At 35.4% G+C, this 23,557-nt stretch overlaps 1 protein-coding gene across 16 annotated transcripts in view; it reads left to right on the top strand.

Annotated features, from left to right (window-relative positions):
* Nucleotides 1-23,557, top strand: part of MYCBP2 (MYC binding protein 2) — a 205,067-nt gene that overhangs the window by 30,005 nt on the left and 151,505 nt on the right. For all 16 annotated transcript variants that reach the window (XM_054825908.1, XM_054825926.1, XM_054825935.1 and 13 more), the window contains exons 3-11: nt 6,712-6,927; nt 11,937-12,090; nt 13,480-13,676; nt 13,895-14,137; nt 14,413-14,484; nt 16,532-16,628; nt 20,916-20,989; nt 22,189-22,327; nt 23,117-23,193. In XM_054825908.1, coding sequence (XP_054681883.1) covers nt 6,712-6,927; nt 11,937-12,090; nt 13,480-13,676; nt 13,895-14,137; nt 14,413-14,484; nt 16,532-16,628; nt 20,916-20,989; nt 22,189-22,327; nt 23,117-23,193 — 1,269 coding nt within the window. The remainder of the gene's footprint in view (nt 1-6,711; nt 6,928-11,936; nt 12,091-13,479; nt 13,677-13,894; nt 14,138-14,412; nt 14,485-16,531; nt 16,629-20,915; nt 20,990-22,188; nt 22,328-23,116; nt 23,194-23,557) is intronic.

The raw sequence follows: 23,557 nt of genomic DNA on the forward strand, positions 1-23,557 counted from the left end.
TTATTTTCAAGATTTTTCTTGGATTTAAAACAGCTTCTACTTGAAGCTTTAAGTGAGATTTATCTGCCTTTGAAAGGCAGAAAATGGGTTTTTGCATGTCTTACTGATGTCTGTATTCTAGATAGTCTTTGAGGCAGGCCAAGGTTGACCAGCAGAGCATTGGTGTTCATTCTGAGTCACTGAGGTGCAGAAAAGCACTGTAGCTTATTCCTGCAGGAATAGAAGGAAATTGTGCATTTCCTGAAAAATGTAGCTGAAAAGGGAAAGATAAAATCAGCATCATATCTTTAGGTTATCAAAGTTTTACTGACACAGTGGGTGGGGTTGGTGGTTTTTTTGTTTGTTTGTTTCCTTGGGGATGTTTTTGTTGGTTTGGGGGGGGGGGGGGGTTCCCCACATGCTTTTCAGTTCATCCCCATTCTTACCAGTGCAGAATAAGCACAATGATCATTTTTGCCCTGGAATCTCTGAAAACAGATGGGTGTATGTATTATCAGGAAAATGTGTTTCCAGTTGAAGCCTTATAATAGGGCAGATTGAAAAGCCCATCACTACTGGACATTCTGACCAGGAGAGCTTGTGTGCATCAGTTTATTTTTTAAGAACCAGGGTCTTTTAGTATGAACAGAGATGGGATCTTTCTTTTAATTGTTTGGTAGAGGCAGGGAGGGCCTTAACTTAAGAATAAGCTGAAGGAAGCCAATAAGTTGATATTTGTACCCTGCACTTGCTTAAGATGATAATTGAGTAATTGAAGAGGAGATAACATAAAAAAGTCATTGTTGAGCAACTGGAAGAAAATTATTTCAACAATTTAAGCATTAAATGTTGTAACATTTTAAGTGTAAAATGTTGTTTAATGCAGCCTGGTAGTTTGTGCCTCGTGTTTCTAAGCTGGGTCATGTTATGATCACTTGTATTTGAACTAATTTTGGTTTTGTGGCTTAGTATTTTTTTTTTTTTTTAAACAGAGGTATACAAGTTTTCCATGTGGGTGCAGTGTGTTTTGGTTTTAGAAATTCAGTGCTGAATGGAGTGACTTTTACATAGAAAACAAATATGTGGTTATTAGATGTGGGTGTAGCATCTTGGATTCCTGCCCCTCCTTCCCTTCCCCCCCACCCCCTCGCCCCCAACAATTATCACTAGAAAATTGTCGGCTTTGTAACTTATCTGGACCCTATGAATATTGCTGCCTCCCATCCCTCTCCCTTTTCACTCCCTGGAGTTTTCCCACTCTACTGTTAACTCATAAAATTGCTGCTTAGGACATCTAGCTGAGAGACTGGATGGAAAGCCAGAGTTCACCATCTGTTCTCATAATGTTGTTTTACTAATACTGAAAAATTTGAGTCTGCCAGAGACAGAGAATGTACTTCCAATGATCGGCACCCGCCTGCTTAGTTTATGCAGAAACAGACAAATTTATTGTAAGCTAATGATTAGATGTATAAGGTGGATCAACTGGGATAAATATTTGTCTCGTTAAAAACACATGTACTTCTCAAATAATTTGGCAGTGTTTACAATGGCTTTTGTATTATTTGGTGTTTCAACCTCAAGAGGGCATCCCTTTCTAAGAGATGTTTTGAACTCTTCAAAGAAGAATTTGGTAGGGTTCTATGCTCTGTGTTATACACAGGTTAGATCAGATGTTTATTATGGCCTCACCTATTTTTAACTACAGATTAACTTTCCTTTCCTGGATTATAGTCTATTTCCATCACATCTGAGAAGAAACCATTATTGCAGTCATCTGGTTCAAGAGGAAGGAAAAAATTGGTCAGAAAATAAGCTATGTATGGATTGCATCTTTTGGGAAAACAGTTTGTTTAGGTGTGAGACAAATGTAAAGGTGACGAGAGGGTTTTGTGTTTCCCACTTCTTCCTTGAGTGTACTGGAACATTACAAAAGGCTGAGAAGAGCACTTGTGAGTCTGGTTGCTCTGTTTTATGAACCAAACCTGTGCTGTTTAACCTCTCATACATAATGCATCCTTCCATTTAGCAAGGACTATTTACAAGGAAAAGTCACACTTCAGCGTATAGGCATCTGTGCTTCATTCTCTCTGTCATAAGATAGCCTCTTATCTTTTGGAACAAAAGTAACACACAGGAAATTTACCTTTTATATATTAAAACTATGTTCATGATTCTTTATGTATGTTGGCATTGCAATTTCTCAGATTTGCGTTTAGATTTCATTATTCAGTAGTTCAGGATTGAATTGTTCTTTCTTCAGTATCTTTTAAAACTTCAACAGAAAGGCTTCTCTAATTTTATCTTAAATGCTTGGAGAACATCATCTGCTTCTGTTTTGTCTACCTAAAATACAGAAAACTTTTGTGCAGAATTTAATTAGGTTTATTGCCTTTAAAGATTCTCTCTGTTCCTCTGCAAAAGATGCCTTAGTCCTTCTGACCACTGAAATTACCATTCATCACTGTTACCTCACCTTCTATGGTTTCAGTTGAGAATATCCTTTTTGAATTTTAATATTGCACATTGTGTAATAATGACATCATGTTTAAAAATTGCTCTTCCTTTCCACCAAAATTTAATTTTAGATGTTCTGTCTAGCACAAATAATTTTTTCTAGCACTCAAGAAAGAAGATGTGATGAATACTGGGTATCTATTAAGTTTTATGATGTATGTTTCATCTTGTATCTTGATTTAAGAAGGTGCATTTTCAATTTATGATGATACGAAGTGAAACAACAAAGATAAAGATTTCAGAATGTCCCACATTCTTACAGCTCATACGAAAACCACTAAATCAAAGAGCATAATTCTGCTTTCCAGTCTTGAAGTTCCATTCTTTTTGGAAGCAATAGCAGTTTCATATTCAGAGAAACCAAATGTTTTGGGAGAAAAAAAATGTAGAGCCTATCATCTCGTCTTCTACTCAGATATCCTAGAAGCTGATCCTAGTCATCTTTGTACTTAGTGAGTGCTTTGGATTGCAATATTCCAGTTGCCATTAAGAAAAGGACATTTAGAGGTGCAGAAAAAGTGATTGTTGCTCTTCACCTTACCCACAGTGTCACAAAAAGATATTTCATGCATCTGTGGATCTTCATACACTTAACACCAAGAAAACAAGCTATTAGGATGGGGTTTTTTTCTTGAAATAATGTATCCCATAGCTCAAGAGCAGTCTGATTGGATTATTAATAATCCTAGATCTGTGCAAAATTAATAAATTGCTTCACTGAGTTCTTAGAAGTTGATTAACATTTTGGCTCAATGTTCCATTGTTTTCCTTGGCAATGTGGAATTATTTTATGTCAACGTGAAATGCAGTATCATTAAGAGAATTGTTGTTACTTAAAATAGACTTTATGAGTTTGATATAAGAATTACTAAGTGGGATTCTGTAGGCACAGTTAGTCGTTAGATTTTCATAGTGATCTGTTCAACCTCAACATATATGAGCAAGTAGCAAGACTGTACAGGTGGTAGCACAACTCTCATGCTATTGGGCATGCTTGTGTGGCTGTGTAGAAGAGGGACCTAACGCCATGGCTCTCATTAATTGCGGAGAAGGAACCTTCCAGTTGATGATGGGGTGAACTTAAATCCCAGATTCCTAACTTGATCAGTGCATCTGACCTCAGTGAAGTTAGGAATCTGTTGTAATCTGGAAAGGAAAAAAACTTACCTTGTATGGAAAAAAACTTCTGATGTCTGTTTTGAATACTTTCTACTACCACTGTTGAAGAAAAGAAAAAAAGTTTAAAAAAAAGAAGTATAAAATACTTTTACTTTCAAAGAATTTACAATACTCTGATATCGTGAAGGGAAAGTGGAGGTATGAATTAAAATGTAAACAGTGGGTTAACATCACAGCTAGGAATTAAACTCTAGTTCTGAGTTGTATATTCCAGTTCAGATAGAGCAGGGTTTTCTCTATAATGTTGTGCTGTGCTGAAGTCTGGATAGGAGATCGTTGTATATAACTATAGTTTCTGCACTGTTGCAGAATGAGGCACTAAAAACAAAGAGAATGGTTAAAGTGCTTACTGTTTAAAAGCTAAAGCATTAGGTAAGGGACTTTTTAATAGTTGTAAAGTACTGAGAATAAGGAAGGAGTTTATTTCTGAAAGTTAGTCAGCTTATTAATAGGTAAGAAAATATACATTGGTATTTCATCTAGCACTGTAATGTCTAAATTTATCTGTGCTGGTTAAACAATTAGGCTAACCTGTTTCAAAAAAGGCTACGTGACCTGCAGAACTTAAGCTGTTCTGGAACAAAGACTAAGCTGAACTGTTGAGAAAGAACTGGAATGGAGACTCTTCACAGAAGTTATAATTACAATACATGATACTCTTCAGAGAGAGAGATTTCAGAGGATCTAGATATTTTTCTCTTCCTGTAACTGTCAGTGAATTAGGAAATGAATAGTAAACTTACTACATAATTTTTTTAACCTGTGTAGTTCAAATGAGTTAGCTTTAAAGCTGAAAGCTGATATTGTGTGTTTGCCTTAACAGCAGCTGCCAGAACTCTTGGGGTACGTGTATGGATGTTTGACATACAGAAGAGTCATATGTTATAACCATTTAGTTTTCTGGTGCCAAATGCATTTTGAAGTATGTAGTAGCTCATTATCGTTGGTATCAGTCCAAATCTATTTTGATGCAGTTTGATACTGGAATTACATATGAGGTTGTATGTTGAGTTCTTGCACTGATTAATACTGGGGGGGTTTAACGGCAGCTTTATTATTTTGAAGATATCCCTGTTGACCAAGGACTAAACTTATGTTGTCTTTCAATCCCTAATGGCAGAAGTTCGGTTGTGCTAAAAAAAAAAAGTGTGTAGAGAACTTTTTTCAGCTTTTTTTTTCCTCTTTATATTTTTGTGCTTACTGCTAATATTGACATGGGTAAGAAAAATTAACACAGTCTGTGTTGGATAAAATAGGCTACAGAGTAAACCATTGCTTCTTAATGTTTTAGCTTGCAATAATTTTGTTGTAATAATGGAAAGATATGCAAATATGTACCAGTATAGTTAGATAAAATTAAAAAAAAAGGAAATATATAAACTATGAAATATTTTGAAGTTATTTTGAACTTTTTGTTCTTTTGTAACATACGATGTTAAATGGTCTAATTTAGAAGCCTGTGTTATTTCTGGTAATAATAAAAAGATAAGTGCAGATAAAAATGTGCTGTGAACCATTGCTGTGTTTTCATGCACAAAGTTGTGGCTACCATACTGCAGAAAAATAAATCACCCATTAAAATATCCAGTTCACTGGTTCTCAGACTTCTTTTCCCTTCTTCTATGCCAGTTTGAAGTCCTCTTTCCCATCACTGTTCTCACAGATGTATGAGTATTCCCACTCTGTTCCAAATCACTGTAATATTCACCGCGTACTTTCCTGCCAAATGAATGTGGTCATTCACAATATCTGTCCTACTTAAATAAAAAGAAAGAAAGAAAAAGACAAAAAGCCTCCACCCTCACCGCTCCCCAAGAATACACGAAACAAATGAAAATAATGTTGAGAAGTTAACCATGACCCTGACTCAGTTCAGCATAATGCTTCTCCAAATTTTGCCTTGCCTGTTCAAGCAAATTTGTCCTGTTCTCTTAACCTAGGCCACCTCTCCTTACATAGTCTCTGTACCCTCTGTCTACACTGAGATATTATAGGGAATTGCTTCCTCCCATCTGCCTGAAGTTCAGTTTTTCATAGCTTGTGCTCAAACCAGCCTAATCTTTGGTAGTACACGACCAAAGAGAAAGTGTAACCCCGCCTGGGGATTTTGTTGTTGTGGAGTTTTGTTTCTTTAAGTCTATCATTCCTCCTGCCCCATCTTACTGTTACAGTAAGGGAGAGTATGGGGCAGAATTTAAAAGAAATTTTTTAAAAAAATGTTTTTTCTTAATATTTTCCTAAGTCTAATGACAGCCCCATGAAGGCTGTTCTGTGTCTTGGCAGTGGCTGACAGTAATATACCCGTAGCAGATACCAAGGAAAGGGTGGGGTAGGGTAAGGGCATCCGTAGTGGTAGTTTCTCAGAACAGTTTCCCAACTCTTGCTTTGTGGCTCAGGGCTTCTGAAATGAGGATGGTGTCCTGTTACTTCATAGGCCTTGATAGATTTTTGTATTCAGTAGTTTGTCTGTTAGGTTTTTCTTATCCACATAATTATTATCCACAATATCCTGCTGGGGGAGTTTTTGATCTTGCCGTCCATTTTCATTTAATGACAGAACAGCTAATGGTATTTTTAATTTCTAATATATATTTAGCAAACAGCTTAATTTTTTATTATTTGCCAATAGATTAAAATTAACGACTAGAATAACAAATAATGCACTTCAAAATTCAAAAATAATCATTAAAAAACCCCAAACTGATCCCTGTTAAGAAGATAAATCCTGAATTCTGCTAGTCTTTTGACTGTGGCACAGGTTTGGACCATTCCATAGCCTGAGCTGCTTTCATTTCCCGTCCCAGTGTCCTCATCAAGTTTTGAGAGGTAGAGACTAAAGCCTGATGGAATATATTGAAACTTCTTACTCTGCCTCCTTTCTTCCCTGCCTGAAATATAATTAGTGCTTCAACAGGAAAGCTCAGTCTCCAGTTTGATAATCGTTTGCTTGGCCAAAATTATTGAGACTGTTGAGATTATTTGTATTTAGCAAAGCTCAAAACTTCTAATAAACTTAAAACTAATCTTGTTTTTCAGACTGAAAACCTAGAGAGTACAATAACCATACCAGATATCAGATTACATAGCAACCCTTCAGCTTTTAATGTTTACTGCAATGTCCGCCATTGTGTGTTGGAGTGGCAAAAAAAGGAAGCATCTGTATCTTTGGCTTCAAAGAACAGTGTACAGAGTGGGGATTCGGACAGTGATGAAGAGGAGGAATCCAAAGAGCCGCCTATTAAACTTCCAAAGGCAAGTAACTAGATACTCTTTAAAGTGTGCAATGTATGTGATTTAAAGTTGGTATGTTCTTTGTGGGGAATAAAAAACAGTATTATAAGGCAGCTGCTCAGAAAATAGCTATAGTTTTATTTGTAGTCCATCTGGTCTAGAATCATCTGATTTGATGAATTAGGAAGATCTACATACCTGCCCAATAATTAATTTTAAAGTCAATGAAATGTCAGGTAAACATCCAGCTTGCACTCCTTTATAAGTACTTGTACTTGAAAATAACCTACAACCTCAAAAGTCTACAGAAAATGCGAACAAGGCAGCTCTTACATCTGTCAGAGGCTACTAGCTGGTAGTGATAAAGGCTGCTTTCTCTTGCTTTACCTCCAAAATAGAATAAATCTTTCTGTTAGTGGAATTCAGTTGGCAGAATATTTTCTAAGATGATTTGCCAGGTATATGTGTAATTGCAGTAACTGTCAATTATTCTAACTACCTTAGATCTTCAATCCTTCCCTTTTTTGGCTTTAGTGTCTTTTGGCACTGATAACTATAGATAGGTAATAATGCACATTAAGATTTTGGATACTGTAGTTCAACAGTTAGGGTAGGTTTTTTACTATTTACTATCCCCATGCTGGTAGTAGGATTAATGATGGAAAATCAGAAATAATCTATATAGGAATTACTGATTTGTTTCTTAATTTTTTTAATTCGCCAATTTGCTTGTTTTGTACTGTGTAACTTCTGTGCGTTCAGTTTTGCTCATTACTAGCTTATTAATGCTAGGAATCCTGCTTCCTTTTGGTATTCTTCTGAGTCTAAAAAGTATATTCAGAGTAACTTTCCTTGTTCGTATTTGCTCTAAAACCAATACAAATACTGAATTAAAAAAAGTTGTTGCAGCAGTGATTATGTAAATGTTCTAGTTGCTTAGAAAACTAGAATTTTATAGATGATTGTGTTTAGGTAGTATTAACCTGAAGGGTAAAGTTGGCACTCTGGAAAGTCGTGGTGGAGAATTGCAGAGGAATGTAACCAAGTCAGGTAACTGCCACTTGTTAACTGAAATTTCATGGTTGATAGTTGCAAAATGATGTGTGGTCAGTAGAAAGAAAGTTAGCATTGTTTGTGAACTGCATCTGACTCCTTGTGGATTATATTAAATGAATTAGCAAGTGCTTATCGATGTCTAATTTGAAATTTTAAGAAAAGCCAATGTAGCTATTAACATTTAAAAAGAATGGACTGGAGTTTTCAAAGAGATTTTGAAATTAAAAGAGGTTCCAAGAAGGATGAGATCTACCAGTGATATGGACAGAACACTTGCTTGTGAAAACTAAAACATTGGTATTGTTAAAGGTGTTGGTGAGTTTATCAAAAAGGGATTTGGAAAAGTGGTGCAGTTTTAAAAAGATGGTGTCTTAGAAAAAATGGTAGGGAAACTGTAGGTAGGAAACTTTTACTTTTCCTTTCTCAAAACAGAAAATGAGTGAGATATTTTGTTACATTTAATACAGCAAATATAAAATTGATGAAAATCTATATGCTTTCAAACTATTCATTTTTTGCAAAGAATCTATAAAAGACCAAAGAATTCAAGAAATGTTACTAACTCAGCAATGGCTTAGATGCTTGGTACAACCTCAGTACTTTTAATAACTATCTAGCTAATATTTTATTACTAATTTCACTTGCATCCATACATTTGAAAAAGACATCCACTTGGAGCTGTCTCACAGGTAGTAAAACATTTAGAAGCTGTGTAAAGGTCTTTGTGTCCTCAATATAGGTGTCTGAATCTCATGTTTTGAGTATATTATGGTCTGGTTCTTACGTATAATGAATAATATTGGGTAGGGCTTAGTTTGTTAGAAATTTCAATAACTTTCTTCTTTATATTTAAGGTTTACCATATTTACTAGACCAGTTTCTGAAAGTAATCATTAGCTTATTAAGAAGAATACTGATGCATTTTGAGTTTGACAGTAAGGTGAAAGATTAAAAAAAAAGTATAGCTAGGATTTGTGCTTTTCTAGATTCTCCAGAGTTAAACTGGTGAAGGTGGTCCTTGGTGTGGTGGTTTTGGGTTGTGTGGGTTTTTTCGTGGTTGGGTTTTTTCTATGGTTTTTTGTTTGTGTTTTGTTTTTTTTGTTCATGAAAATTCTTTGTTTAATTCAGAATAAATCGAAAACATTCTACTTTTTATGCAGCTCAGGTTGATTTTAGGTGTTCTATTGAAGGATCTTTTGTTTTTTAATCTTGAGGAACTCAGACTTGTTAGAGCTTTTACTTAGAACACATTTCAGAATTAAAAGTTGTCCTATGCAATTTCTATAATAAGATTGAGAGCAATTGGTTTTAACAGTTGTTAAAAGGGGCATAGAGAGACAATTTGCTAGTCTTCAGATATTAATGCAATAAAGTTTGTGTTTTGGTTGTGTTTGGACAGTTTAGTAACTTGGTTTGAAGGCTTTAAAATTTTGGATTTACATTAAATATTTGCCTTTGCCTGACTTATTTAGTACCTTATTTATTTAGTACCTTAGCTAATGATTGGGGAATTCTCTCTACTTGAAATAGGGCAGATTCAGTTCTACTGATTTGATTTGTAATTGTTAGAGGTGCTTCCCCCTCCAAGTATTAAACTTAACTCCGGGCTGTGGGTGATCCACAAAAGCCCTGGACTAAAAGGAACAAATGCTGGATTAAGGTGATAAAAGGTGGAATTAACTGACTTAAATATTTTTTGTTCTTTCAGTGGCATACATTTTGCTGTTTAGCTAATAAGCAAAAATGAAAATTTTCAAGTTGTAACAAAAAGTAAAAGAAAAATAATTATTCTCTTTAGAAACTGACTTAGTCTTTTAAAATTCATTAGGAGAATGTGTTACCTGGGTAACAGGTATTATATACATGTAAATGAATGCAGAATATTATGTATTCTTAAATAAACATAGAAATGTGAGTATTGGGCAGTTACAAGAGAGAAGACAAAGGACATAAACCAGTAGTGTAGATAAGACTTCTTGAAGAAATAGGGTATTTTTTGAGGAATTAATTATGGGTCATAATGTCTGCATCCAGGCTAGAATTTTGTGTACCCTTCATAAGGTGGGCTTACACTTTTGATCTTAAGTCTCAAAAATGTTGCGAAGGGAAGGGGAGGATGGCGGTGTGGAGAGCATCAGTAAGAGCTGGCGGGCTGTGACACAGACTGAGGCTGCAGCAGTGCTGCTTTTGCCTCAGAGGCCCTTCAGAGAGCAGCAAGAACAAGCTTAAGATGTCTTAAGAACCATTTGCTTATTCTGTCCTTCAGTGCACAGTTTGGAGAAGTTGAGAGATACACACATTTTTTTATATGTATATATTTATGTACCAGTGTATAATGCACATACATATATATATATATATAAAGGTGAAGAGACCTGTTTTAAGAAGCCTACCCAGCCTGTTGATCTCGGGTACTAAAAAAAAAAAAAAAAAAAAACCAAAACGAACAAAACCAAACAAACAAAACCCACAAACAATCGAAAAAAACCCCCAAACCACCCAGCCCCAACCCTGTGCAGATCAGGCAAAATCCCAGCAGAGCTATCCATTGTTAATTCCTACTGCAGTGGAAGTTCACCAAATTATTTTCTCCACTGTGTTATGTTCTCTGCTTTCTCCACCTGCCTCTGTCAGCTCCTAGATGAGGTATTCTGTCTGAAGGTTGGGAAGAATACAATAAACTTCTCAGTTTCCCTCAAAGATACTATCACTGAAAAGAAAGGGTATTTTTAAAAATGTACTACAGTGTATTTTATTCTTTAGCCTGCAAGATGATGCTGCGTTTTGTATTCTGGAAAAAATGGCTGTGTTGTTGTTTTGTTCACAGTTTTTTCCCCTGTAGATTCCATGTGTGCCCCCCCCTTACTTTGAAGATATGAAATGTAAGGTGTAATTTGCAGGAAAACTGCTGTTGCACTTTGAAGGCTTGATTTGATTATATTTCTATTCTCCCTCCAAAAATCAAACAGGTGGTAAAATAACTTCTGAAAGACAGAAATAAAAATAAATTGAATGACAGCAAAGGCAGTTACAAGGCATCCAGTAGAACTTACAGCCGACTGTCAGAACAGATCTGTTTTAAGCATGAATGGCAGTTCCACTAACAATTTTATGTATTTTTGCATTTCAGTTTTTCTCCTTATAGATTCACCCCTGAGTAAAATCTGTTAAACACTCTAAACATTGGGGCTCTGCTCCTGATAGAAACACATGCTGAAGTTTTGAAGATATGGTTGTTTATTTGTAAGGAGTCCTCATCATTATTATCACAATAAGGAATCCTCATCGTTACTATATACTGAGTTTGAGAAGGAGATGAAAGTGGTCAGTGGAGAGAAGCATAATTGAAATCTCAGAGTGTTCAGGAATTCTAAAAGGGAAATATAGGAGTGGCTGTAACAGCGCTTTCACAGATGTTGTGTTAGTTGGCATAATGCATGTCTGTGATGAGTATATATGGAGTTTTAGTGACAAGCAATTAATCTTTATTTTTTATATTGTCACAAAAACAATCTGGGGCTTTGGATGGGAAAGTACGAGTTCTGCCAGTATCAGCGGTCAAATGTATCATTACTCAAGTTGGGAAGTCAGGTTGCAAGCTAATTTTAGCTTGCTGGTTGACATTAATGAGCAAGGAAAAAGGAAAAAGAGGTCTGTCAAACTGTGAAGGACTCAGAGGCAGAGTTTGTCTTACATTGTCCAAAAAATGGTAAGTTTCCTTATTTTTTTCAGGGATCTATTGTTCTGCTTAGACACACTCTTTTGTATAATGACATTACTTCTGTGTAACATTTGCTAGTACAGTTGTGTAGGTGGGTTCTTGAATTTTATTCTCTTTTGAATTACCATTTTATTCTGTATTACATTTTATTTGAATAACCATCTTGTTCTGTGAACATCGGGATATACCGTTATTGATGAAGATCAAAAAATATTACATTAAAAGGTATTCTGAAATATCTGTACTTCTTTAGATCATTGAAGTTGGATTATGTGAAGTCTTTGAACTGATAAAGGAGACGAGATTTTCTCATCCATCCTTGTGTCTCAGGAGCCTACAGGCCCTACTTAATGTGCTCCAGGGCCAGCAACCAGAAGGCCTGCAATCAGAGCCTCCTGAAGTCCTAGGTAATATCTCATCTATTACCGTATTTTTATTAACATACATCTGTGATTGTGTTGAACAAAAGAAAATTGTTCTTAGCAAGTATTTGTGAGATAGTAACATGCTTGTTCTCAACTGACTGACTGTTCTGGAGAGTAAACTCCTTATGGTGTATGTAACTAGTACTTTCTCAGCATTGATCTTTTGTATAACAGGAATGTTGACATATAAAGGTATATATATGTAAAAAAGTTCTATTTTGTTGCTGTGTAATGCAGACTTTCATTGAAACATAGTAAACCTTACAAACCATGTTTCATTTCTTACTGAAGCTGTAAAATACTTGGTCTTATTGGAAAGAAGGTGGATCTACAGTGAACTTCTCTTGCAATCTGCTGTTGTAACCTATAGCATAGCTATTTAATGTTGTAATTTATACAAAGCTGCTAAGCAAAGTGTCAGAATTCTTGCTTTTATTTCCTCTGGCTATCCAAAAGCTTCCCTGAAAATTAATTTTGCTTTTAATGGTATTGAAGATAAAAGTTGAACTCCTGATGGCTTTGAGTATATGATTGATTATGTCCTTTAAGTTAAAATCCAGTTATCTTCTGTTAATTCATAGTTTTTACTGGTTTATAGAACTGAAAGGAAGGCTAGGCTGTAGCATCTGTTGTTTCAATAATAATAATAAAAAAAAAATCTTAAAACTTTCTATGTCTATTTTCCTATGTTATGGCTCAAAAGTATTCCATTTCCAAAGATGATAGTAATTTGCTACAGAAAGCTTTTACTTTGTATCGATGCACAGGGTATTAAAAAAGCACAAAGAAGGCTTTCTTTTGATTGCTGCCTTAGTGATTATTTGTATACACTATAAAAAAGATTGAGGTGGATTTCTGTTCACACCTTGATTGTTACAGATGTTCAGCAGCTTAAACAGTGCTTGAAAAGAGGCATACAATCAAAATAATTTTCAAGCTTTGATTTGAAATGCTCGTTTCTAAGAAATGTGATGTACTTCAACATGGCTAATGGTCATAAAGATTAGATAAGTTCGGTCAAGACCTTCACATCATCTCAGTGATGAGGTAGACTGAATAGGCAGGTAAAGTAACTCCTGGCCCATTTCTTATTAATGTGTTCCACTGTAACAGAAGGACTTAGTTTTTCTTGTTCTCTGGCCATTGTGATTATCAAGACTTGATGTTTTCTGGCTGAAAAAGAATGAAAAGTTAAGGATGTTGTAGGCCTATTTAAAAGGGATACTTTCTTTTCTGTCTGGAAATAGGACTAAACTTAATGGCTGAGGAAAGATGTATCATGTATTTTGTAAGTTGAATTTCCCGTTGACTGGCAAATTGCTTGGTATGATTTTGTGACTTGTCTATGTAATTGCTGTGTTTTATCTACAGAATCCCTGTTCCAGCTGCTTCTGGAGATAACTGTCCGTAGCACGGGAATGAATGACAGCACAGGACAATCCCTGACAGCACTTTCCTGTGCTTGCCTCTTCAGTTTGGTAGCTGCATGGGGAGAGACAGGAAGAACGTTGCAAGCAATCTCTGCTATCCTCACCAATAATGGCAGCCATGCTTGTCAGACTATTCAGGTCTTGCACTAAAACTTCTCTGTATCTGGGAATTTATGTAAATGATGTGTAGATGAGTTCTGAGAAGATCTATTGTGTAAATTCAGTTAACTTTTTCCCCTTGCTGTTCTTGAGATAAGAGTAGGTATTTCTGTTTCTCTTGAGTTGGAGATAGAACAGAAAATACAACATTTAAAAAGTAGTTGTGTTTTGCACTCATTATTTATTTTACTGTTTAGGTGCCAACCATTTTAAACTCTCTTCAACGGAGTGTACAGGCAGTTCTGGTGGGAAAAATCCAAATCCAGGACTGGTTCAGTAATGGGATAAAGAAGGCAGCCTTGATGCACAAATGGCCATTGAAAGAAATATCTGTAGACGAAGATGACCAGTGCCTACTTCAGAGTGATGGTTTTTTCCTCTATCTCTTATGTAAAGATGGACTTTACAAAATCGGCTCTGGATATAGCGGGACAGTGAGGGTAATGTGATTTCTTCTTGTCTGATGAATGGTAGTTAATATTTTAACTTTTATGATGTCCTGTTTCCATTGGGAATCTTCTGTAGCTTGCTAATGATCGGTTCTTTTACAGTTTGTGTAAATTTTTCTGATGTTCTCTATGAGAATTTTACAGCATTTTCTTAGAATTTTCACTTCTCAATATGGTTGAAAACATTGTTATTTATATGGTAAATGATTATGTGTAAAATTGTCACTCTAATACTTGTTAAATGATTTGAGTTTTTTGCTTTTCAGGGCCATATATACAATTCTACATCCCGCATCAAAAACAGAAAGGAAAAAAAGTCTTGGTTAGGCTATGCTCAGGTAGGTGAATACTTAAAACATAAAACATGTGCCCCATCCCTCACGAGTAATCTAAGTAGACTTTGGCTTAGAGTAAGCTTACATGGGTATTGTACTGTTCCTTTGGCTTTAAGTACAAAAATCAATTTTTTGGTAGTGATTTTTAAATTGTGGAAGATAAGGAACATCTGATGGTATTGGCATTTAGAAAGGAGTAATGAAAAGTGTCATTGATTTGTGTTGTCGCTGTAAAGGCTTTTTCAAAATATGATGGTTTAACATGTAAATTTATGGGATGTAAAAATATGCTGTTGCAACAAAATAGTGTAAAAATACTTGAAACTTCTATTGAAGAAAATAAATTGATTTTAAAACATTTGCAGTAATATAAGGAAGTGATGCTGTTTTGCTTGGGGGAGAATTGAGGGTGCATAAACCATAAGTAGAGATAATTGTTGATGTTACCATTGCAGACTTAACTATATTTGGATGGTTTGTGTTTTTAGAGTTAGTTTCTGGAATGTCAACCACATTTTCTTACACCTTTGCTGTTGACTATAAAAATAGTGGGTTTTTTTAGAATCCTATTATTACCACTGAGTACTCGTTCTCTCTCAAAAAACCCACCAAAACCAAACAAAAAAACTCCCCTGACAAATCAAAAATTAAATTTTATAGAACAATGAATTTACTTCATTTTTTAACTACTGAGCAATTTTTACTATTAACTGTGTGATCCCATTATCCCAGCATGAAAGTAGGGGTACTCCTTGCCATGATTTCGAAGTGAAATGGTTCATTACAAATACATGTTCTATTATTATAGTTATCACGTAAATATATATGTATTTGCTTGGCCTCAGTCACCTTTAGTGAGTATGTTCATAAGTGCCCCTAAGTGATCTTTTTCCTTTCCTGTAGCTGCTTTTATAGCAGAAGTGCTTTCTAAGGGTAAATTCCCAAACTGTTTTTCTACCCTGCTCCCTCAAAATCTTTGAAGGGCTCACAGGCATCGTAGGATTGAAAAAGATGCGAGACCAAAGTTGCCATATTGCTTCTCTTACAGATCTGTGCTCATTATGCAAACTTTAGGGGCTTATGCAACATACCTAGTTTAAAATAAAGCAAAACTTACTTGACTGTGTTTGTTTCAAAGTGTTCTCAAAGTTATAGGTATAAACAAAAAACCTTAAATGTGAGTTTCAGATAGGCAAATCTTTTTACTGAGAAACCTTCTAAACAGGTGACTGAATCAAACCTTTAAAAAATATATATACCTATAAACAAAGAGAAGATACTGGTTTGGTATACCAAAGGAGACTTCTTGATGTGGGCTGCTGACCAGAATAGATAATTTTGGGGAAAATTCTGCATTTGGAGAAACAGAAAGAGGAAATCGTTAGTCCTGAGTATCTCCCTTCCCCTAGGTCTGGTTAGGAGTTGGGACATGAGCAGTATAAGAACTCATTGTATGTAACCGTGTGTCATGGCTGCTGTCACCAGAGTCACCATATACTTTGCAGGAACTTCTCTGATGAAGAGTTTAGAAAGAATCTTCTTAGTGTGGGAGTCAAAGTAGTTAATAAACATTTTTAAAAAATGCTCTAGTTCTTAATGCACATATTAATATTCCCTAATGATCACTTTTCTATGTATGTATGTATGTATCTCCTTCCTGGAATTCCTGTGAATCTTTTGTTGATTTGGGAAGTGGGGACATTGGTTTTTACTGTGTTTGTGGCTTTGAACCGTGATTGTATACACATAGGAAGAACAGAACTACTACGTATGGCTTCAAAAGCTGTACATGAGCTTCAGCATGCTGATCTACAGCATGTAGAATGTGTGGAGAAAGGGGTTCAAATTTCCTTTTTTTTTAATTGCAGGATTTTATTAGTGGAAAAAAGTTGATTATCAAAATGAAGTGAATTTGATGTAAAAGTAGAAGGCTTCAAAATGTTTAAATAATATCTAAAATAATGATTGCATTTTTTCACTTTTGACAATATCCTTTGATGTATTTAAGACTATTTTCATACCAATATATATATATTTTTACTCTTACCAGGGTTATTTATTATATAGAGATGCGAATAATCACAGTATGACAGCCGTAAGAATAAACCCTGAAACTTTGGAACAAGACGGTACAGTTGCTTTGCCAGGTATGAACCTACAGATACGAGAAGATGGTTATAGTTTACTGTTTACATGCTATGTATTTTCAAGTAAGCAGAAGAGAAATTGAGATGGATTTTGAGATCACAAAGAGACTGTTTTTTAGGACTTTGGTTTGCTGCATTAGACCAGCTGCAGTATTTTATTCAGAGGTCTTACTCCAACTACTGGAAGAATATTGCAACATTTTAGAACGCATGGTCATCTTAATTTAAAGACTCCAAGAGCTTAACTTCTTTCTTCAAGAATTTTTATTTCTTTCTTGTTTGAACTTTGAGTATTTGGCTTAGATATGACTTTGCTTCCAGTATCTCTTACATGTAGGTGGTTACAAAAACTATCACCAAAATAATTTGATTTTTAACATAGGTAGAAATGTATCCAAAACAACAAGGGAGGCTAATGAACACTGAGGTACCATCCTTCTGATGTTTAAATTGGTGATGGATTTCTGTTTATTTGTTTTGGGAATTTTTTTTGTAGTTTTGGTTTTAGTTTGTTTTTTTTTAGCCACTCACAAACAGTAGAAGGGCACAAGAATACCTTTCACTTGAACAACGACAGGCTTGTTCCGTAGATCAGAAGAAACATTTTGTGTTGCATCCTGACATAAATAAGAGGGCACTGATTGAAACCTCAGAAGAATTCTCTAGACTTTTTTGTATTTCGAATACAAACAATAATTTTTGAAACAAACTATGAATGTAAAATGTAGTCTATGCAACTTCCTTCAAGTCCTTCAAATGTGTGGATGTCTGTTTAATGTGCTTGGTCTTCATGGGGCTGTATGAGAAGTTTGAGAGCACACTCAAGGACCAGAGAAATTACCTTGTAGGATTGTTTTTTCACTTTCTCCACCTCAAGGCAGCTTTTTCAGCCAGTAGAGTCCTTTAAGGTCCTTAATTATGTTACCATTGGTAAACAAATCAGTGCTCTTCATGCAAGTCTTGAGAGACACTCAAACACATTTAAAGTCTACGCCTCTGAGCTGTTACTTTCTTTTGCAAATCTCAATGACAGGTGTCATTCTGCAAGCCAGCCTTGTGTTTATACTATAAAAACGCACAATTTAAACGAGGTATGCCTTCTGTACAAAAACATATTAATATTTCCATGCAAAAGCGAATCTTGTAACTGTGGGAGTACCCATTCAGAAATCCCTTAAACTGCTTCACACAATTGCATTTCATATGGTTTGTGATGGAGTCAAAGTGGATGCTAGATGTTCTTCATAATTGCTACCTTTTGTATTTCAGCCCTTGAACTTTGCTGGTTTACTTTCTGCACTTCTATCTCACTGTTATATTGTGAGCAGATACGGCCTTGTTCTTTTAGCTAGGAGAAATTCAAAGGGTCCACTTCTGGTTATTTCCATTTCCCATTAAAAGGAAAGAAATGAAGGTGGTGGGGAGGGTATGTGACCTATCCTGAGGAAACCTGAGTAGGTACACAACTCTAAGTAGTAGTTACTGCCCCACTGCAATCTTAATAATGACTTGCAGCATGTTGTAGTTCTGAAAAACCACACTGGATAGAACTAGAGGGCAGTAACCTTGCTAACAGCTGAACACTGATATGACTCCAACTATTTCCTCGTAGTTGGTATGGTATTCAGATGTGGCTCTTTCTGGAGTTAAACTCTGTCAAATACCTGGGTTGGTGATAATGCATTTAAATAGGATATTCGTATTTATTCATACAGGGATGCATAGGAGATTAGGAGTTCATTAGGAGATGTGACTAGGAGTTGATCCTAGCTACAAGTCATGTGATCTTAGAAAACTCAGTGAACTATGGAATGTTATCATCTCCTTTCTCAGACAGTAGGATCTACCAGCTTCTTGAAACCATAAACTTCTATTTCAAAGGGCAGTCTTTCCGCTTTGATAGATGATCTAGCAAATCTGACAATCTATCTGGAACTACCAGACTGTGTGTCAACATTCTTGTATCTAATGCTTTTGCCAAACTTCATACGCTGTCCTTGAACTGTGGATTTATCTTCCCAACCCAAATATCATAAAAGAATCCCTGAGTTCGGTGAGATTTTGTAGGTGATTGGACCAGAATTTACAGAGGAGGTTTTAATCTTGACCATTTCCTTAACAGTAATGCTTACTATACCTTAGAGAAGGATTGCTGTATTCAGCTGAAGGTGTTGAAGTTACATCTTGTATGGTTTCATTGTTCTTTGAAATTACACATGAGTTTCTTGGAGCTCAGGACTATACACTTAATCTGAAAATTACTGCTAACTGAGGGTAGCCTAGACAAGCTCAAGAGTACTTATTAGCAGGCACAGGATGAACTATATAAATATGGAAGGTAATGCTTGAAAGTAATTTTCTCTTGAAGCCTTTAAGGAGGCTGTGATTAACAGGTGTCTGTAGTTATGTCCTTTAAGTAAAATATTAGCCAGGCAGAAAGCTTGGATATCTTTGTCCCCAGAGTAATTTCCAAAGTCAGACCAAATAAGACTACAGTTGATCATAAGAGCTCCTTGTTAGTTGAGACGCTATGCTATCCTACATTTTGCAGATATTCCATTTGCCTTCTATTTTCTACTCTCCCCATTAATTTGATATTTAATGCTGGGCCTGGATGTTATCTAATCAAGTGCTAATTTTTAGAAAGTCTTCTGAAGAACATACATTTAAAAAAAAAAAAAAAGCATCCCTGTTCCAGATTTCTTCTATGAACACACCTACCAAACATATAAATGGCCCCCAAAAATGGTTACTGGGAGACTCGCTTCTTGAAATGACTCAAGAAGTAGGCCAAACAGTGTAATATTGGCCCACTGGTAACCACAATATCCCATTTACTTGACTGTTAGGCTTATGTGAGCATGTAATTTTCAGCCATTCAACAGATCTTAATACTTACCAACTTCCTGTAACCTTTCAGAAATGTCATTTAGATTATTTTTGGAACTTCCCTTTAAGTTACTGACAACTCTTTTGTTTTATCACCAATACTACTTTGCAGCATGGACAATTAGTAGCATGAACTGACTTTGGTCATTAAATCCAAGATTATTTTTGAGAGGGCAGTATTTCAGACTTCAGTGTATCTGCCATTCTCCATCCTGCTTGCTGTTTACCCTCTTTGTGATTTGTACCTGTGTGCGCTCTGGAGGAGGGAGGTTGTCTACTTTAGGTCTCTGTCTTCAAGATGTGAGAATTGGAGAAAGCCACCTAATACATATTCTGTTCCTGGTAAGATACTGTATTGAACTGGGCAATATAGCAGGAAAAAGGAAACAAGTTCATGAGTTTGAATACCGTGGCGTTTTTTCAGCTGTATTATTTTTAATAAAACACTCTAGGTAGCTAGCAAAAAATAGCAAACTTGTTGGTTATGCTGGAAGGATATTATGTGTGCTTCATTTAGTGTTAAATTTGTTAAATAAAATGACTGATAGTGCATATTTGATCATGTTATGAAGCAGATATTTAGAGTGTAAAGTAGCTGTCCTGTAGTATTTTTGGAAGAGGTCTCTTTCCTGTGTGTAATCAATGGAACAAGCACCTTACAAGCCGTATAATACCAATCTCTTTTTTTAGTAGCTCCATCAGCAGAGCAGGAAGGGAAGAAGAGATGGTATAGGGACATACTTTAAAACTTGCAGAGAAAGTGGTCTTGTCCTTCACATAATATGGGCAGAATTCTTTCCCTACCTTTTTTTCTTGGAAATAGCTTTTGGGTTTTTTTTTTTTGTTTTCAATAGATGTGTGATGCATTCAAGTATATGCTTTATAGTTTTACAAACAACCTAGATTTTCCAGTTCATGGTTTGCAAAATTTATAAACAGTGGAAAAAGGAGATAATGAAAAGTTTGATTCTGTTTAATTTCATTTCTGTAAGTTCTATATGCTGGAGTGAGGAAACTTTTCTGTAAAGATAATGGCCCTTATTTTAAAAAAAAAAAAAAGCCTTTGGGGAAGGAGAAAGACTAACACTCCCAGAAAATTAGAATTTAGTTGTATTATAATTGTTTAGAATACCCCTCACAGGTGAATAGTAAATGCTTTTGCAGTTAATGTTTCATGCAATGGAAAGTGCTTTAATGACTCTTAAAGGGACAAAGGAGTATTATATGCTTTTAGTGAGAGGAGATCCTAGCATAAAATAACGTGTTATCAGAACAGTATGATCTCTCTTTATACAAACTAGAACTCTCATAGTCTGTAGTGAGAATGAATTAGACAGAAGCAGAGAACAGCATGTGTAAATATAAACTGATGCAGTGCACTTCATCTTTCTCGCACAGATTGTCATACTGAAGGGCAGAATATCCTTTTCACTGATGGGGAATATATTAATCAAATAGCAGCATCTAGAGATGTAAGTATTACATATGGGTAAACTATTTTTCTCTCAACTGAATTGTTTTATTTTACAATACTTATAGCTTTCTTTTTGCTAAATGTTTGGCTTTTTGCTAACACGACTAAGGAAGAAATGCATGTAACTAGAGGTAATGAGAAACTGCCATATTTGTGCATGAAGGAGCAGGTTTTTTGGTATTTATCCACACAATTTTGATTTGTGATGGGTTTTTCAGATTTGTTTTTTAATCTTTCAGATAAGTATTTCTCAAAACTGTGTTACTCTTTCTGAGGAAAAAAATCTCATACATGGAATAATGGTTTTTTTAACATGTTATTCTACAAGGTCTCTGTGGGATAAGCTTCTTAGAGCTTATTTATATTTTTTTCTAATTTATTTTCTTTTAATTACATGGTAATTGTTGGGGAATTTCAGCCAGTTTTAATAGAAAAGGTATGAAAGATACTACATTCCAATAGATATTTATATGAAAGTTGCCTATTAGCCAAAGCTGTGGAAACCCAAATAAGTGCTTTTACTAGGAGCAAAACAGTTCTAGCTGTTCTATGTTTTGTTCAGCAGACAGTTGTTACATTCTTAGTTCTGGACTGGTCACTGGTTTTTGACAGTGAGAAAGCTGTAAAATAGGTATGGGGCAGGGGTGGGGTGAGTCAGGATTGGCAAGAGATGCCAGACATGCAGCTGTAAGAAAACCAGGATTAATCCATTTCTCTGCTAATGGAACAACTTTTTTTTTAAACGTGGCCAGATGATGATACTTCATCTGCATTTGTAAATGGAAACCTGTTTTAGCTGCTCTTTAAAGCAGTCACTCTTAAAGTGCATGCAGAATTTTGGGTTCTGAATCAGGAGAAGTTGAGGGCTAAAAAGATAGATGCAAATAGTTATAAAAGCAACATATCTATAATGACATTCAGAGTTAATTATTTCTATAGCAATTCACTATTTTCATAGTGTTCATAGAGTTTTCATAGAATTCAATATATGTTTAAGGTGTGTCAGATGCTTATCTTCAGCTCATCCTGTTTGGCATTTTCATGTTACTTTATCAGTGTGTCCTCTGATAATTTACTCTGAAATACTATTATACTATTTACTCTGAAATACTATTATACTGATGCACTTAGGCCATGAAAAGTAAATTAATGCATTTATTATACAGTCTAAAGTAGAAATTTTTTTATTTATTACAGGATGGCTTTGTAGTGCGAATATTTGCAACAAGTACTGAGCCAGTGCTGCAACAAGAACTGCAGCTTAAGCTTGCGAGAAAATGCTTACATGCCTGTGGCATCTCATTGTTTGATCTGGAGAAAGACTTGCACATTATCAGTAAGTCCTCTTCTTTGAAGGCTAATAACAAGCCTAGTAATCCAAATAATAAAACTGAAACACTGCCCTTCCCTTCGTTTGTCTTTATTACGTGCAGGAAGGTATAACTCCATTATAAATGTGTGGGGAAGTACAAGGATTTTGAAACTGCTTAAGCATTGACTCATAGTAATTCATACACTCATTTTGAACCACCTTTCTGTCTATAGCACTATCCATGGTTTTCCAGTATTTTCCTGTAGTTGTGTAATAAATACATGATTGTTTGAAGCTTGGACATCATAATAGTGCTCCTATAACACATAGTTAAGCTATAGAATTCCTTGCTGTGGATCGAAGTTAACAAAAGTTAAAAGGACTGTTGGCTGGATTAATGGAAAAGAAATATATTGAAAGATACTAAATACTTGGAAACCACCTTTGCGTCAGAATTTGAGATGCAAACTTATTGGTGTCTACAAATGTATTTTGGACAAATATCACTCGGTCTTCAGGGTTTTTTTGCTCTGTTAGGTGTCTACTTTTGGCACTATCAGAACAAAAGCTTATTTGGCTACATGGACCTTTTGTCCAAACAAGTGCAGTTGCTCTTACGCTACTGCTTTTTTCCTCTTTGAACAGCTCTGCCAAGTCTAGCTGAGTAAGCCTTCTTGTGGCTGCAAAACTTTGTTTCACTTGTAACTTCCGTAAACCTTTGTTACGACAAACTCTCCCTTGGCAGAGTTAGGTCTGTAAACTGGTCTGTGAAACTGGTTAAACTGTCTGGTTAATGCAATCTTACTCACACAGGTACAGGGTTTGATGAGGAATCAGCTGTCCTTGGTGCTGGAAGAGAGTTTGCACTAATGAAAACTGCTAGTGGAAAGGTACTGAAAATGTTCTGTAGTAAATAGCAAATTGCATCAATTTATTTCAATGTGTTTTTTTAAATTTAATTATCATCCACAATTCCTTTTTACCTTTTTTAATATGTTAGAATGAATTTCTATGACTGTATTCAAATACATTTTCAGAGCCCATTTTAAAGGGAAAAAGGCAAATGGTTATTGGAAAACATAAATAGATGGTGTTGAAACCTTTGAGAAGTCTGTGGCTTGAATTTATAGGACTTTCAACTGTCAGTCTTAGACACAATGTGGGCCTTTGTTTTAGATTTGGGGGACAAAATTACCTTTTGTCTACAAATGATATATTATCACATTTGCAAAATTTTTTACTTCATAACTTTCC

This window comes from Grus americana, chromosome 1 (assembly GCF_028858705.1).
Source record: "Grus americana isolate bGruAme1 chromosome 1, bGruAme1.mat, whole genome shotgun sequence".
Lineage (NCBI taxonomy): Eukaryota > Metazoa > Chordata > Aves > Gruiformes > Gruidae > Grus > Grus americana.